The 13,757-nt window shown below is 41.6% G+C and overlaps 1 protein-coding gene across 1 annotated transcript in view; it reads right to left on the bottom strand.

Annotated features, from left to right (window-relative positions):
- Positions 1 to 741: 741 nt before the first annotated feature.
- The window catches only part of KL (klotho), a 36,744-nt gene continuing 23,728 nt past the window's right edge, over positions 742 to 13,757 (bottom strand). Inside the window, exons 2-5 of the mRNA XM_065896212.1 lie at positions 9,405 to 9,915; positions 8,382 to 8,650; positions 1,609 to 2,710; positions 742 to 1,079 (exon numbers count right to left, since the gene is read on the bottom strand). Coding sequence (XP_065752284.1) covers positions 742 to 1,079; positions 1,609 to 2,710; positions 8,382 to 8,650; positions 9,405 to 9,915 — 2,220 coding nt within the window. The remainder of the gene's footprint in view (positions 1,080 to 1,608; positions 2,711 to 8,381; positions 8,651 to 9,404; positions 9,916 to 13,757) is intronic.

Below are 13,757 nucleotides of genomic sequence, written 5' to 3'. Positions count from 1 at the left end.
TTAGTGAAAGTCCATGTGTGCAGGCCCTCGACAGGGACACAAAGCCCTCAAGGACCTGGGGCTTAGAGAGTGCCTCGAAATATAAAAAAATATATTTTATACTTACATAAAATATAGAGTTCTGTCATTTGTTCTGCTAAGCCTATCATTAACCAGATATGTAAATTAATATAACAGTATTTGATAGAAACACTGCTTTAAAAGGAACATTCCAGCCGAGGGCCCTTTGTCATCTGTTCTATATTCTGCCATCTTCTTTTTCAAGGGAAACTTGGCTCAGCAGAGACCATTAGGCATATCATGGCAGTTAAGATATGGTTACTTGGGACTTAACTTTTGATTCCAATACTTGCAATATGACTTCAAGATAAACACTGCATATAGCAATGGGCACAGACAAAAAATATTCTTAATTTTGTCATTCAATTTCTGTAAAAATGTTACAGAATGGTTCCCATTTCTCATGCTTTTGTTATAGAATGTGCTGCAGAAATGACAGCCCCTGTCAGTATTTTTTTTAACACCCCCCTGCCAAAAAGAACAAATCCAGGCACTATTCACATTATTCAATATTTTACAATCACTTATGCTCATTTCAAAAGCTCTGTCAAATGCTACAAAAAGGTCTTCTAGAAGTCAGATATATAAAATCTACAGTTTCAACACTGAGAAGTACAAATGGTTAACAGCTGCTGTGTGTGTACAATTATTTCAAATAAATGAATAAGAAAAATATCAAGACTATTTGTAACTTCTTCTGCCTCTCTTAGAGTAGTAAAAAATAAGAGAAAGAGAAATAATAAAAGCAAAAAATAGAAAAGCGATGAAAGCCAGTAAAGACTTTCGGGTATGAAAAAAGCTGCACTCTGTACACAGGGTGAATTCTTCTGGACAAAATCTTCCCAGAGTTTTGGGACCTGGGAAGCCATTGTTCTCAATAATTTTCCTGTAATGTTTCATGGATGGTTTGGGCTCAAACTGATTTGCAGCATAACGATACAGGCCAAACTTCGGAGCTGTGTGATCATTAAATGAATAAGCAAAGTATCCACAAAGATTGATACCATCCAATATATAGGCTAGAAAAACAAAAGGACAGGAGAAAAGTTATGAAAATATTTTGCACACAACACTTTGCTTTTACATAGCCCTGGCGCATCAGCAAAAATGTCAATACCATTTAATAAAGCTTCAGATTTAATTAGATTTAATCAGAAAAGGCTTCTTGTATCCGAAGACAAAGAGGTAAATACGTTTAACATAGTAGGTTTTACATAATTAAGCCTACTAGGATGCACTTGGGTTAAATCTTTAAGTACGTGAAGCAGTCAAGACTGCTGTGAAGCCATCTTATATGGAGGACAAGATAGTCCAGGGTTTATTCCACCCAGAGTAGGTGCGAGGGATATTCCATCTTCCTCTTTTAGCCAAACTCCTTTATCCCTGGGGAAAATACTAGCTAGCACTTGGACTTTTTCAGTGTGTCAAGGAATAGATAGCACTTTCTCTGCAGGTGATAGTGTGTGTATATGTTTGAGAGTTTCTATCAGGTATCAGGCTCTCAGGTGACTTAACCCTCAAGAGACCGCTGTTTCGGGGGCTCCTTACCTTTCAGAGCTTCGTTTATGTAATTCTTCATGTAATACACCCTCAGATTGTCTTCGGCTGCGTGTGGATCATCGTCGATGCCGTTGGAGATTATATACATGGGGAGGTCTCCGTACTTGGACTTCAGCCAATTCAGTACCTTGCGTAACCCCCAGGGCACCACGGCCACCTGACTTGGGGAGTTGAGCCAGGTGATGTCAGTCATTTCTTGCACCGCCAGGTAATCATTATATTTTACTGGATCTTCTTTTTCCCAGTCTACAAGGATGGTGGTGTAATGGCTTAAAGCCAAAAAATCAAAGGAACCCCGGATTAGCTTTTTTTCCTCGTCAGTGAAATAAGGCAGGAGGAAATTGTTTCTCTGGTTCAGCCAGTCCCTCATCACGCGTGGATAATCCCCGGAGCCGAAAATGGGCTCGGCCAGCCAGCCAATGTCAAATTGCAAAACCCGCTCGGCCACTTCTTGGTCTTTTGGGGAGAGAGGGCAGGCCGGTTCTATCCAATCCGCCTGCAGGGCTATGGATATTCTACCCTTCTGAGAGCGCCTAAACTTCTCATCGTACACACGCCAGGCCAACGCGTGGGCCTTCAGGAGGTGGTGCCCCGCGATATACGTCATGTTCCGCGTGGACGGCTCGTTCATCGTGATCCAGAACTTGATGTGGTGGCCGAGGTCTCGAAAGCACAGGCTGGCGTACTCTGCAAAAGCCAGGGCGGTGTGAGGGTTCTCCCAGGCGCCGTGCCGGGCCAGGGGTGGCGGCAGCCCCTGGTGCGGGGCGGCGGGGCGCCACAGGGCCACGACCGGCGTGATGTTGGCACGCACGAGCTCGCTGGCCATGCAGCGATAGTAGCGCAGGACCGTGCGGTTGACCTGGGACTGGTTCCCCAGCGGCAGGATCAGCGCCCAGTCCAGGGAGAAGTGGAAATGCGACACGTGCATTTCCCGGAGTAAGGCGATCTGGGGCCGGATGGCGGCGAAGTCAACGCAGTAGAATTTCCTCTTCTTGGTCACAACCCCGTCCACCTTAATAAGCCTTTTACTATGGTGGACATCCCACAGGTAAACGTTGGGGTCGGTAAACTGAGACAGAGTGGTGTCCACCTGGCAGGAAGAGAGTAACCGTTAGCCTCACCTGGACCGTCCTGGAAAGTCGTTCAACGCAGTTCTTTTGACAAAACCAGACAGCAAAATAGGTAAAAACAGAAACCTTTCTAGCTGAATTTTTAAACTATTTTTTCATAAAGAGGAAGTTCTTGGAGAAGAAAATATTTCCCTTTGATGGGTGCACATTTGTTTTTCCCATAATTCTCTGTAACTCTGGAACTGTTACTTTAATGTTAAAAAAAATCTGAATTTTTGGGGTCACTTCAGATGACAAACATTAATAATCCTCACACACCTCTGGTCTGCATTAAGCAAGCAGAGTATTTTGGACGTTTTTCTTTTAGTGTAAGAAATCACTAATGATACGAGGCTTTCAAATTAAAAAAAAAAACGACAAAAAAATGATAAAGCTTAAAACCTGAGTGAGAGTCAGAAAATGCAACGATATTTAAGATTAAATTGCGCTTCTTAAAATCACGTTCTAAATGGAGGTTTGCTCTAGGTGAAGGACATGGAAAATAAGCATAACGGTTGCCCTTTATTGGCATTAGAGTCCATAACAGAATTTAGCAAACTCATTCTGACTGATGGTAGAAAGTGATAGGGAATGTGGAAAACAATTCTGTCATCCACCCATAATGGGATATTTTAACATAGCTTTTTAAAAATTTCTAAATTATTTTTCTGTGACGATCATGACGATAATGGTTCTCAATCTCTGATTTACAAGCCTTCAAAATGAAAACATGTATTTAGGAAAGTGGACAAATTACAAAATTAAAATCACAAAATCCTTCCTCCACATGCCAACCATGGCAGGAATGGAAACTGAAAGTTCATCCCGAGGACCCGCCACCAAAGCCAGTTTTCTCCTCAGAAATAATCCTGTTAGAATTGGTTCCTCAGTGTGACCCTCCATATAAAAGCTGGGGTCAAACTCTGGTTTTGAATCTCTAGCAGAGGTTTCCTTGCATTTTTCAGGCCTGTTGCAAATGAGCTTCTGTTTCTCTAGACGGGTCAGTGCTGTGCTTATAAAGGAAAGTAATAAAATACAGTGTGTCAGAGGGAAATTGCTTTTTCTGGAGAATTGTCCCTTGTAGATCACCCACACATGCATTTCCTCTAATGCTGTGGGAATGCTGTCAGAAGTATTTTTCCACTGTGATGCACCCACAAATCATGTTTCCTCAGCTTTGCAAGAGAAAATATTTGCATACTCTTTAGAAGTGAAAGTGTTCATAGCTTGAAGGAATTATTTGGATTATTTTTACAGAGCTCTGAGTTTACAAAATTCGTAACTTTTCTACCATAATTGCTCCAGAACTACAGCTTTTATTCAGTCCATCTGAAAACAAACATGAGAGACTAGGGTATAATTTCTATTTATACCCTATTTCTTAAAAACAGGACATTTATAAATGGGTGCTTAGGCAAAATTCTATATAATCTCCACTGATGTATTGACTTATTTCTTAATTAAAAAAAAGAAAAAATAAAGTTGAAACTTTCAGAAGGTTATAATATGTGTGTTCAGTATATTACGGAAGAAATGTTTCCCTAACAGTGGCCAATGTTAAAAAAGCTCTACGTCCCCAGTACATAGCAGGTTTTGTATTTATGAGCTATGAGCATTAATGGTTATGGGAAAACAAACCTCTTGGCTGGGAAATTAGGCCCAAGGACAGTAACAATCCATGTGAACAAGCCTAAGATCAGACTTCAGACAGGTGGTGTTAATGAGATGTTATTTTTAAAGCTTTTCAGGTGAAATGCATGCCTCATTCATACTGGGAGTTTGAAACACTAGCCAGGAGTAAAAAGATAAATTTCAATGGTTTGAGATTCAGTTATATGTAGAGAATGGACTTGAGGATACGGGGAGGGGGAAGGGTAAGCTGGGACGAAGTGAGAGAGTGGCATGGACATATATACACTACCAAACGTAAAATAGATAGCTAGTGGGAAGCAGCCACATAGCACAGGGAGATCAGCTCGGTGCTTTGTGACCACCTAGAGGGGTGGGATAGGGAGGGAGGGAGGGAGACACAAGAGGGAAGAGATATGGGAACATATGTATATGTATAGCTGATTCACTTTGTTATAAAGCAGAAACTAACACACCATTGTAAAGCAATTATACTCCAATAAAGATGTTTAAAAAAAAAAAAGTATTGCCAGCTAAAAACACCATGATGGGTCTTGCTGTTTTTCTTACCAGCCTGTGTATTTGAACAGAGGTAGGCACCTAAGTGTATTTGTCTCACTATTCCCTGGTCTGAGCATAGTGGTAGGTACTTAATAAATATCGATTGAACGACAAAAAAAATAAAGTAAAATAAAATAAAAATGCAATTCACTTCTAATGCATTAAAAGTATAGAGACCTGCTTGTAAATTAAAACTTACCCATACACTCATCAGAACTGTCCTAACAAAAAACTTGTTTTTACTTTGTCAGTTAGGAAGTTATTAGCTTGGGAAGAGAGCCGCCACGTACAAACGCTCCAGGTGAAAAGCAGAAAGAATAAAAGAGCAGTTGCAGCCTTTTCCCACTAGAGAGCTTCTAGAGGAGCCGCGGTCCGCAGAGGGTCTGTGTGTGGCTGGGTCAGCAGGGAGCGGGCCAGGCGTCTCGGCTAGGTGAAGGTAGCAGGGGCCCTGAGCTGTGCAGTCCGAGGGCAAAGCTCCAGGGCTGATGGGTGGCTGGCATTAAATCAAAGTCTAAACAACTGCCTCTAGGGAGCAGAAAAAGGAATTCTCTCCCTATCTCCCTACCTCTTCGCTGCCTGCCGTACTTGTCACCTCTGATCAGAGTTCTTCTTCTCTCTGGAAGAAGTAAGATGTACTCTTAAAACATTCTCACCACTGACCAGTTCCCAAGGCAGACACAGTCCCTGGATGGGAACAAAGCAGGAGTGAAAGGGCTCCCCACAAATGTCCCCACTGCTCCCTGAGTTCATACCATCTACACAGAAACGCTGGCGGAGCCTTCTCTCCTCAAAAGACAAAGCTGGGAATTACCAGCCCTGGCTGGGCTGCTGTCAGAGATGGGACAGAGCACGAGCCCTCAGTGACTAGGGTCCCAGGGCCCAGCAAGAAGCAGGGCTCAGAAGAAGGTCAAGAGGTAGAAAAAGGACCAGGGACCAACCAGGATGCACTAGGGAGTGGCCTTCCCCCCTTCCTTCCTTCCTCCTTCCCTCCTCCATCACTAGCACTACCTCTGCCGTTTCAGATCCTACTTGAACCCCCACTGTGGATCCCACTGCAGGAGAAATTAGGATGGGGAGGTTCCAAATAGCAGTGGGCTGAGGGAGAAGGGGAGATGGAGGAGGGAGGAAAACCCAGAGCCAGGAAGACAAGATACTGGGCTCAGATATCCTTGCAAACACAGCGATCCTTGGATGCCTTTTTTAACATCTTTATTGGAGTATAATTGCTTTACAATGGTGTGTTAGTTTCTGCTGTATCACAAAGTGAATCAGCTATACATACACATATATCCCCATATCCCCTCCCTCTTGTGTCTCCCTCCCTCTCACCCTCCCTATCCCACCCCTCTAGGTGGTCACAAAGCACCGAGCTGATCTCCCTGTGCTATGCGACTGCTTCGCACTAGCTATCTATTTTATATTTGGTAGTGTATATATGTCCACGCCACTCTCTCATTTCGTCCCAGCTTACCCTTCCCACTCCCTGTGTCCTCACTGGATGCCTTTTAAAAGTAAGGAAGGGACTGAAGTTGAGACTGTCCCTAAAAGTAACTGGAGGTCTGAATAAGATGTAAGAATAATACAACTCGGCAAAAAAAGTACTAAGGATGGTGTTGATTTAAAAAGAAATTTTCTTAATTATTTATTTATTTGGTTGCATGGGATCTTAGTTGTGGCAGGTGAACTCTTAGTTGCGGCATGCATGTGGGATCTAGTTCCCTGACCAGGGATTGAACCTGGGCCCCCTGAATTGGGAGCATGGAGTCTTAACCACTGCACCACCAGGTGTTGATTTATTCTCCCATAAATCAAAGGTTTCAATTTGATATTTACCAAAACAACAGCAACCCATTTCAACTAGAAGGCCTTCCCTCAGATCCAAGCATTCTTCCAAATGCCTCTTTCGAACTGAAAGGTAACAGAATATGCCGTCCCAAAATATGATTGTAGAAGTTCAGGGCATGCCACCTCAAAAATGCCCCTTCAGTATATTGATTATTTTGAGCTGCAGGTACTTGAAAAATAGCAAATGCAAGGGAAAGGCTTTCTCTGAACTCCTCTTATCTGCCTACAGACAGATCCTCCAAAAGGAACTCAAAAGGATTGTCATAAATCCCTTTGTGGGAGTTTCACCAAGCAGGGAAGATTTATCACAGGAGAGGATATTCAAAGCCAACATCACATGCAGGCAAACTTTGTCACAGACTATCATAGCTCCCATCTATTCTTTTAAGGGTCCATTCATCTTTCCTAAAAAGCATTTACTTTGCCCCTTTTCCTATTAAGATGGTATTTAAGCCTGAACTCTAAGCCACCTTGGGGAGTTACTCATTTTTCTCAGAGCGTCTCCCATGTATACATGAGGTAAACATACTAATAAACTTCTGTTTGTTCTTCTCATGTTAATCTATCTCTTATTACAGGGGTCTCAGTTAAGAACTCGGAAGGGTAGAGGAAAAGTTATTTTTCCTCCCCAGCAGAACCAGTGAATTGGCTAGAAGCACCCAACATGCTAAACCCTTTGCTTGTCTGTGGATACCAAACTTTGTCTCCGTCTTGGTCTCTATTTTCACACACAGACTCTGTTCAGCAACACCTCCACTCCCTCCCCACCCTGCTCACTTACCACCATGCTCTGTTCACACCGTCAAACTATTTGCGACCCATCATTTTCCCTCAATAGACTCCTTTGAAAGCAGGGGTCGTATCTTACTCATCTTAGTGTGTACTCCCCTCAACCGAGTCCCCTCCCCCCAGCAATTAACACAGGGCTTTGTACACACTAAGCATCCAATAAGTGCTCGCTAAAGTATTCAATCAAGCTCTAGAAAACAGATTCTTTTAAAGTTGGAAAAATTAAAAATAATATTGAGGGCTAACTACACAGCAGATGCTCAATAAATATTGGTTGACCATTTTGAAGAACTTCATTACCACTGCAATTCAAAAACTGTTGCTAGAAATGGCATTCCGATCAGTGAATCATAGAGCAAGGGTTTTTCTTTCTGGAGGTATTTCCACAAGCTTGGGGGTTCCCCCGTTACGCCTCAGGAGGGCTCTGCCTAATGCTCCTGCTTCAATCTCAGCAGCTCCACCAAGATCTCAGATAATGTGGAGTTCTGTTTTATATCTTGTTTATGGAAGAACTCAACAACTCCTTTAAAAGGGGTTGAAAACCATGGTATTAAAAGAGACTTTTATCTTTCACTATCCTATCAGATCTTAAAGATGGATATATTTTTAATCTGTTCCCCTTGGAGCTGATTTAAAGTGCAAGATGAAGCTAGGAAGATTTTTGGAGAGAAGAGTGCAGCATTCCAAATGGTGCCTTTAATGTGCTCACTAAGGAACCCTGTTTGGCCTGAGGAATGGACAATGTGCCATGACAACCTAATAAGGAAGTACTACTTACTAGTGATAGGGCTTGGTGAGACTGCGGATTGGTTTTGTCAGCTGACTTACTTGAATGTAGTTGTCAACAATTCCCCAAGCAAAGTCACAGGGAAATGTCCCTTCTAGGGGTTGATTTTCAGGTAAAGGAGGGAAGCCATTTTTCTCTATCAGCTTCTGGTAGAACAAGGCTGAAGACTTCGGCAACAACTTCTTATCCTGGCTTAGAAAGTCAATGTAGAAGAGTCCACGTCTGATGCTGTAGCCTCTGTGCCACTCGAAGCCATCCATGAGGGACCACGCGGTGTACCCAATGACATCCACCCCGTCTAGCCTGATGGCTGCAAAGGAAAGAGGACAGAGCAACATGACCCTGTGATGGGCACTCGTCTCATGATTCAAGAGCATTTGAGGATTTTACTACTTCATTAAGTATAATGCTTATTGTGTGGTAAACTGATGACCCTTCTCACTGATGAAAGGCTCTAAGAGAACCTAGATAACTCTACAAATATTACTAAATGTCTTCACAAATAGGCTTATCTCCAATATGTTTTTATCTGAATTTCCCTTATTTCTTGTGGGTGCTCTTTGGGCCAAGATATCTTGTTCTACTTTCTATCCTAAGCACCTATCTTTGTGCCTGATGCAGTAAATGAATTAAGTCTTCAAAGGCATGGACTACTTACTCTTTTCTTCAGAAAATATTGATATTCCTTTTCTTCTTTTTATAAAAAGTGTTTTATTCAGTACAAGCAATCTGAACTGAAAAATGTGTACAGAGATCTAGATATCTTGGGATTTACTTAATCTTTAATATAATCTAAAAAATCTAGAGTAGTAACTCTGAAAGTCTAGTAATTTTAAACATTATAACCCAGTTTCTCATTTATGAAACGAGTTTAAAAAATTAATTCAAGTTCCTCAAGGTCCCAAATGAGAAAGGTGTTACATAAATGCATTCCTACTATTGCCAAAATGAATTTCTACATTCTGATTAAAAACTATAAATTCACACAGTTTATTAAGATCATCTTAAAGATTGTTTTTCCAGTGGATTCTGGCAGAAAATTAGGATTTTATCCACAATCCTACCTTTTAAGGTTTCCATTATGAATTTTTTGAGGTAATACATATATTTGGCATCATCTCTCTTGGTGGTCCCTGAAACAAACCAGCCATTTTCCACAATAAATATTTGAGGGTGGTTATACTCAAGGTCAATCCAGGAAAGGAGTTGCCTTAGGCTGGGAGATTCCAACTGACGGAACTTCATCTGAGGGTCCAACAGTTGAAAACTCAAGGTTGGTCCAAAGGAAAGAGCAAAAAAGTCGGCTGTTCCCTTGATGAACTTTTTCTCAGATTCAGTAAAATCAGGCAGAAGAGATGAAAGGTTATTCTTCATGCTCTCAGGATAGTCCCCATCAATAAATATGGGTTTGGCAAACCAGCCTAGGACAAAGTCAAGAGATTTCTGACATTCTTTGATGCTATGTTCAGTCATTCTTCGAGGACTGATCCAGTGGGAGCTCAGGGCAATGGACACCTGGCCTCCCTGAGTGGGGCGGAAAGAAGTATTGTAGAGATGCCAGATTTTGGCATGAGCCTATAAAGAGAAAAACCACGGTGAATTTATCTCTGATTGTGAGCAGAAATACAACATGTATTTGAATCCCCATTTCTAGTTGTATCTGTTTCTCATCAACTCTAACCTAATGACTAACCCCACAATGTAAAAGTCACCTGGAACCAATAAATAATTCCAGAGGTAAGTCAGCCCACAGTGAGCTGCAACCATAACTGGAATCATTTCCACTGTTTTTCAGCAGCCAGTGGAAAAATGTGAATTTCTTGTGTTGAATATGTAGTTATTATTCAAACTTTGAAAAGTTAATGAAATAAGAATTTGTTATAATATCTTACTACTTAAATGACTTTGGATTATGTACTTTTTAATTAATAGCCTTCGCGAAAAGAGCCAATCCCGCATCTGTGATTACACCAGGAATTTCTAAATAGGATTATATTTTTTTATCCTAAGAGACCGGGAGTTTTCAAGTTGACTTAAATTGTTGGAGTCAATTTAATATTTTGTATTCATGTCTCATAACAAAAATTCTAACACATGTTCTCACAATCTTTGTTCTTCTCTAAGAAGAATCAGCGCAATAAAGAACCAACTCCGATATCTAATCTTGGCCCACCACCCAGTACTCCGGGACATGGCTGGCTTCCTGCCGACCCCCGCAGGGTACAAGATACAAGCCAAGAGCAAAAACACCTAAATGCAGCTTTGAAGAGATCAGATGTCCACAGTGAATCAGCAACTCAGCTGGGTGTTTCCTACAGCAATGAAATGGGCTTTGCTTCCATTAAATCAACTTCAGACTCCCATAAAATCTTGCTGACTTCTGATATCTTATTTTCATTTGTCTCCTTTCTATTTACAAAGAATAGTGGTTTTTTTCCTCCCTTACTTGAATTAGGTTTTTCTTTACTTTTGAATTCCTGATTTACTCCCCCTGTTTTTCTCCAAATGCAAGAGCTGTTTATCAGCCTTTTGCTCTCCTAATATATTCTCTTGGAAAATTCCATTCTAATTCTCTGTTTGACTCACATTCTCCTAATGATCATGCCAGTTTTCATTCCACTCCCTGGGCCTGAAGAAGCTCTTGCACTCATATGCCAAACTTCCTCTTCCTTGTTCCTTAATATTCTGCTCTCGGTTCATTTTAGTGCAGGTGTCCAAGAATGGCCTCATCACCATTCTTATGAGTTCAGCCAGATATTTCAGTGGAATCAAATAGTGCATGTCTTTCATTTTTAGTTTCTTAGTAAACATCTACTAGGTTTCATTTCACGGAATGTGTTTTTTCATGACCTAAAGCAGCTATCTATATGCTAGGAAGGAAATGGAGAATACAATATTGATCATAAGAATAGTGGCCTTTGCCCATGTGATTCAAGAAACTGAGGCTTGATTGTGCTATGCTGCTGGATTTGTGATGTGCCCCACCCTTCTCTATCTTCCTCACCTTCACCACCCTATCTCTCCCTTCCCCACTGACAAGAAATCTCACCAGTTAACAGTTAAACAGAAAAGAAAAGGGGAAATCCAGGCTGTAGTACTCACGATGTTAGCCTAGAGGACTTCGCTAATTTGGCTGATTTGAAGCCTGTGGATAGTCATGACCTAACCCTAACAGACATACCTCTACAGGACAAGCACTAAGAGGGGGGAGTCAGGAGGCCAGGGAGAAGTGGCAGCAACCAAGAACTTCCTGATATGGGTCAGTTTTGCAGGTAGCTGAAGTCAGAGCCATACAGTAGAACTGTCTACAATCACAGACCACTATTCTAACCTTGAGTACTTTGACATGGCTCAGAGGAGGTCTGGCAAGGAAACGAATGACCCTGGCTATAGGGAAGTGCACACGTGGTGTTTGATATCAGATAAAATTCCTGCTCCATCACTTTTTTCTGTGCCTTTGACCACATAACTTAACCAGGGCAGGTAAAACTAACTTTCCTCTGTCTCTCACAGGGCTGTAATGAGGATTAAATGAGATACTTTACACAAAACACCTAACAGAGTTTCCACATGGTAGGGTCTCCATGAATGCTTATTCCTTCTCTCCCTAAAGGATCAACAGAACAAAAAGAAAAACACAGCAGGTAAAGGAAACGCCACCTGCTGAGGAATTCAGCCCATAGCATCGCTGTGATATAGTGATACGACCTGGAGTTTGGATTAGAAGAATCTCACGTTTGGATACCAAATCCTCTGTTACCAGTGAGAGCCTCAGGTACTTCTTTGAACAAATGGGAATAGCATCTATTCTCCTTCAGGGACATTGCAAGGATTAAATATGATATAAGTGAAAGTGTTTTTCAAGTGGTCAATTATTTTAGAGAAGTACAGTATAAATTTGTAGCACTGGAAAGTGTGATGATTAGTTTTATGTGTCGACTGACTGGACTGAGGGACCCCCCACATGGCTGGTAAAGCATTGTCAAGAGTTTAAATAGCTACTTCATGGTATTCTGCCTTGGCATCTATTTTGTTTAACTGTGTGTCCTACAGGGAACTTAAACTGACACTAGCCCCTCATGCAAGCGCATGCCCTGACTAGATAGCAGCCCACAATCACAAACAAGTGTAAGTTCCTGAGATGACCTCCCCAATAGCCCCTGTGATCAACAGGTCTCCCATGCCTTGCAGACTTTATATACCTTATGCACCCCTTACAAAAGACCCCTGTGGGGCTTACCAAAACCCCTCTTTTGGTTTGAATTGATCAATCTGGCCCAGGAACCCCAAAGCACTCACACACGGACTCTATTAAAGGCATGAGTCCAGGGTTCTGTCTCTCTCCCTCTCTCTGTGCTCTGCCTTAACCACCCCATGTGGTCCCTTAAGGCATGCTACGTACTTCCTCCAGGACCTGTGAGTGACAGACTTCTCTGCTTCAATTTCTCTTTTTTAAAATAAGGACATCACAAGAAAAAAAAAAAAAGCTACAGACCAATAGCCCTTATGGGTATAGATACAAAAAAAACTCAACAAAATACTGACAAAACAATTCCAGCAGCATACTAAAAGGAGTATATACCATGATCAAGTAGGATTTATCCCAGGAATGCAAGGATGGTTCAACATATGAAAATCAATCAATGCAATACATCACATTAATGGAATGAAGAAGGGGAAACCCCGTACGATCATCTCAGTGAATGCAGAAACGGCATTTGACGAAATCCAAACATATTTCATGATAAAAACACTAAAAAAAACAGGAATAAAAGGGAACTACTGTGATGTGATAGGGGCATTTCTAAAAAACCCACAGTTAGCATCATACTCAACTGGTAAAAGACTTTCCTAAGATCAGGATCAAGACAGAAACAGTACATTGCAAGTTCTAACCAGAGTAATTAGGCAAGGGGGAAAAAAAGGAAAGAAGTCAGAAAGTAGTAAAACTATCTCTATTCACCAATGGCGTGATTCTACATAATTCTTTTGTGCTAAAGAATTCACACACACAAAAAAATTATTAGAGCTAATAAGTGAATTCAGCAAATTGTAGGATATGATATCAACATTCAAAAATCAGTTGTATTGGGCTTCCCTGGTGGCGCAGTAGTTGAGAGTCCGCCTGCCAATGCAGGAGACACGGGTTCGTGCCCTGGTCTGGGAAGATCCCACGTGCCACGGAGCGGCTAGGCCCGTGAGCCATGGCCGCTGGGCCTGCGCATCCGGAGCCTGTGCTCCGCAACGGGAGAGGCCACAACAGTGAGAGGTCCGCGTACCGCAAAAAAAAAAAAAAAATCAGTTGGATTTCTATACGATATCAATGAATAATCCAAAGAGGAAATTAAGAAAATAATTCCATTTATAATAGATACAAAAAGAATAAAATACTTAGAAATAAACTTAACCACTCTCAC

Source organism: Phocoena phocoena, chromosome 18 (genome assembly GCF_963924675.1).
Source record: "Phocoena phocoena chromosome 18, mPhoPho1.1, whole genome shotgun sequence".
Lineage (NCBI taxonomy): Eukaryota > Metazoa > Chordata > Mammalia > Artiodactyla > Phocoenidae > Phocoena > Phocoena phocoena.
Note: the sequence above shows the minus strand (reverse complement) of the source record. Positions and strands in the feature narration are given on the sequence as shown.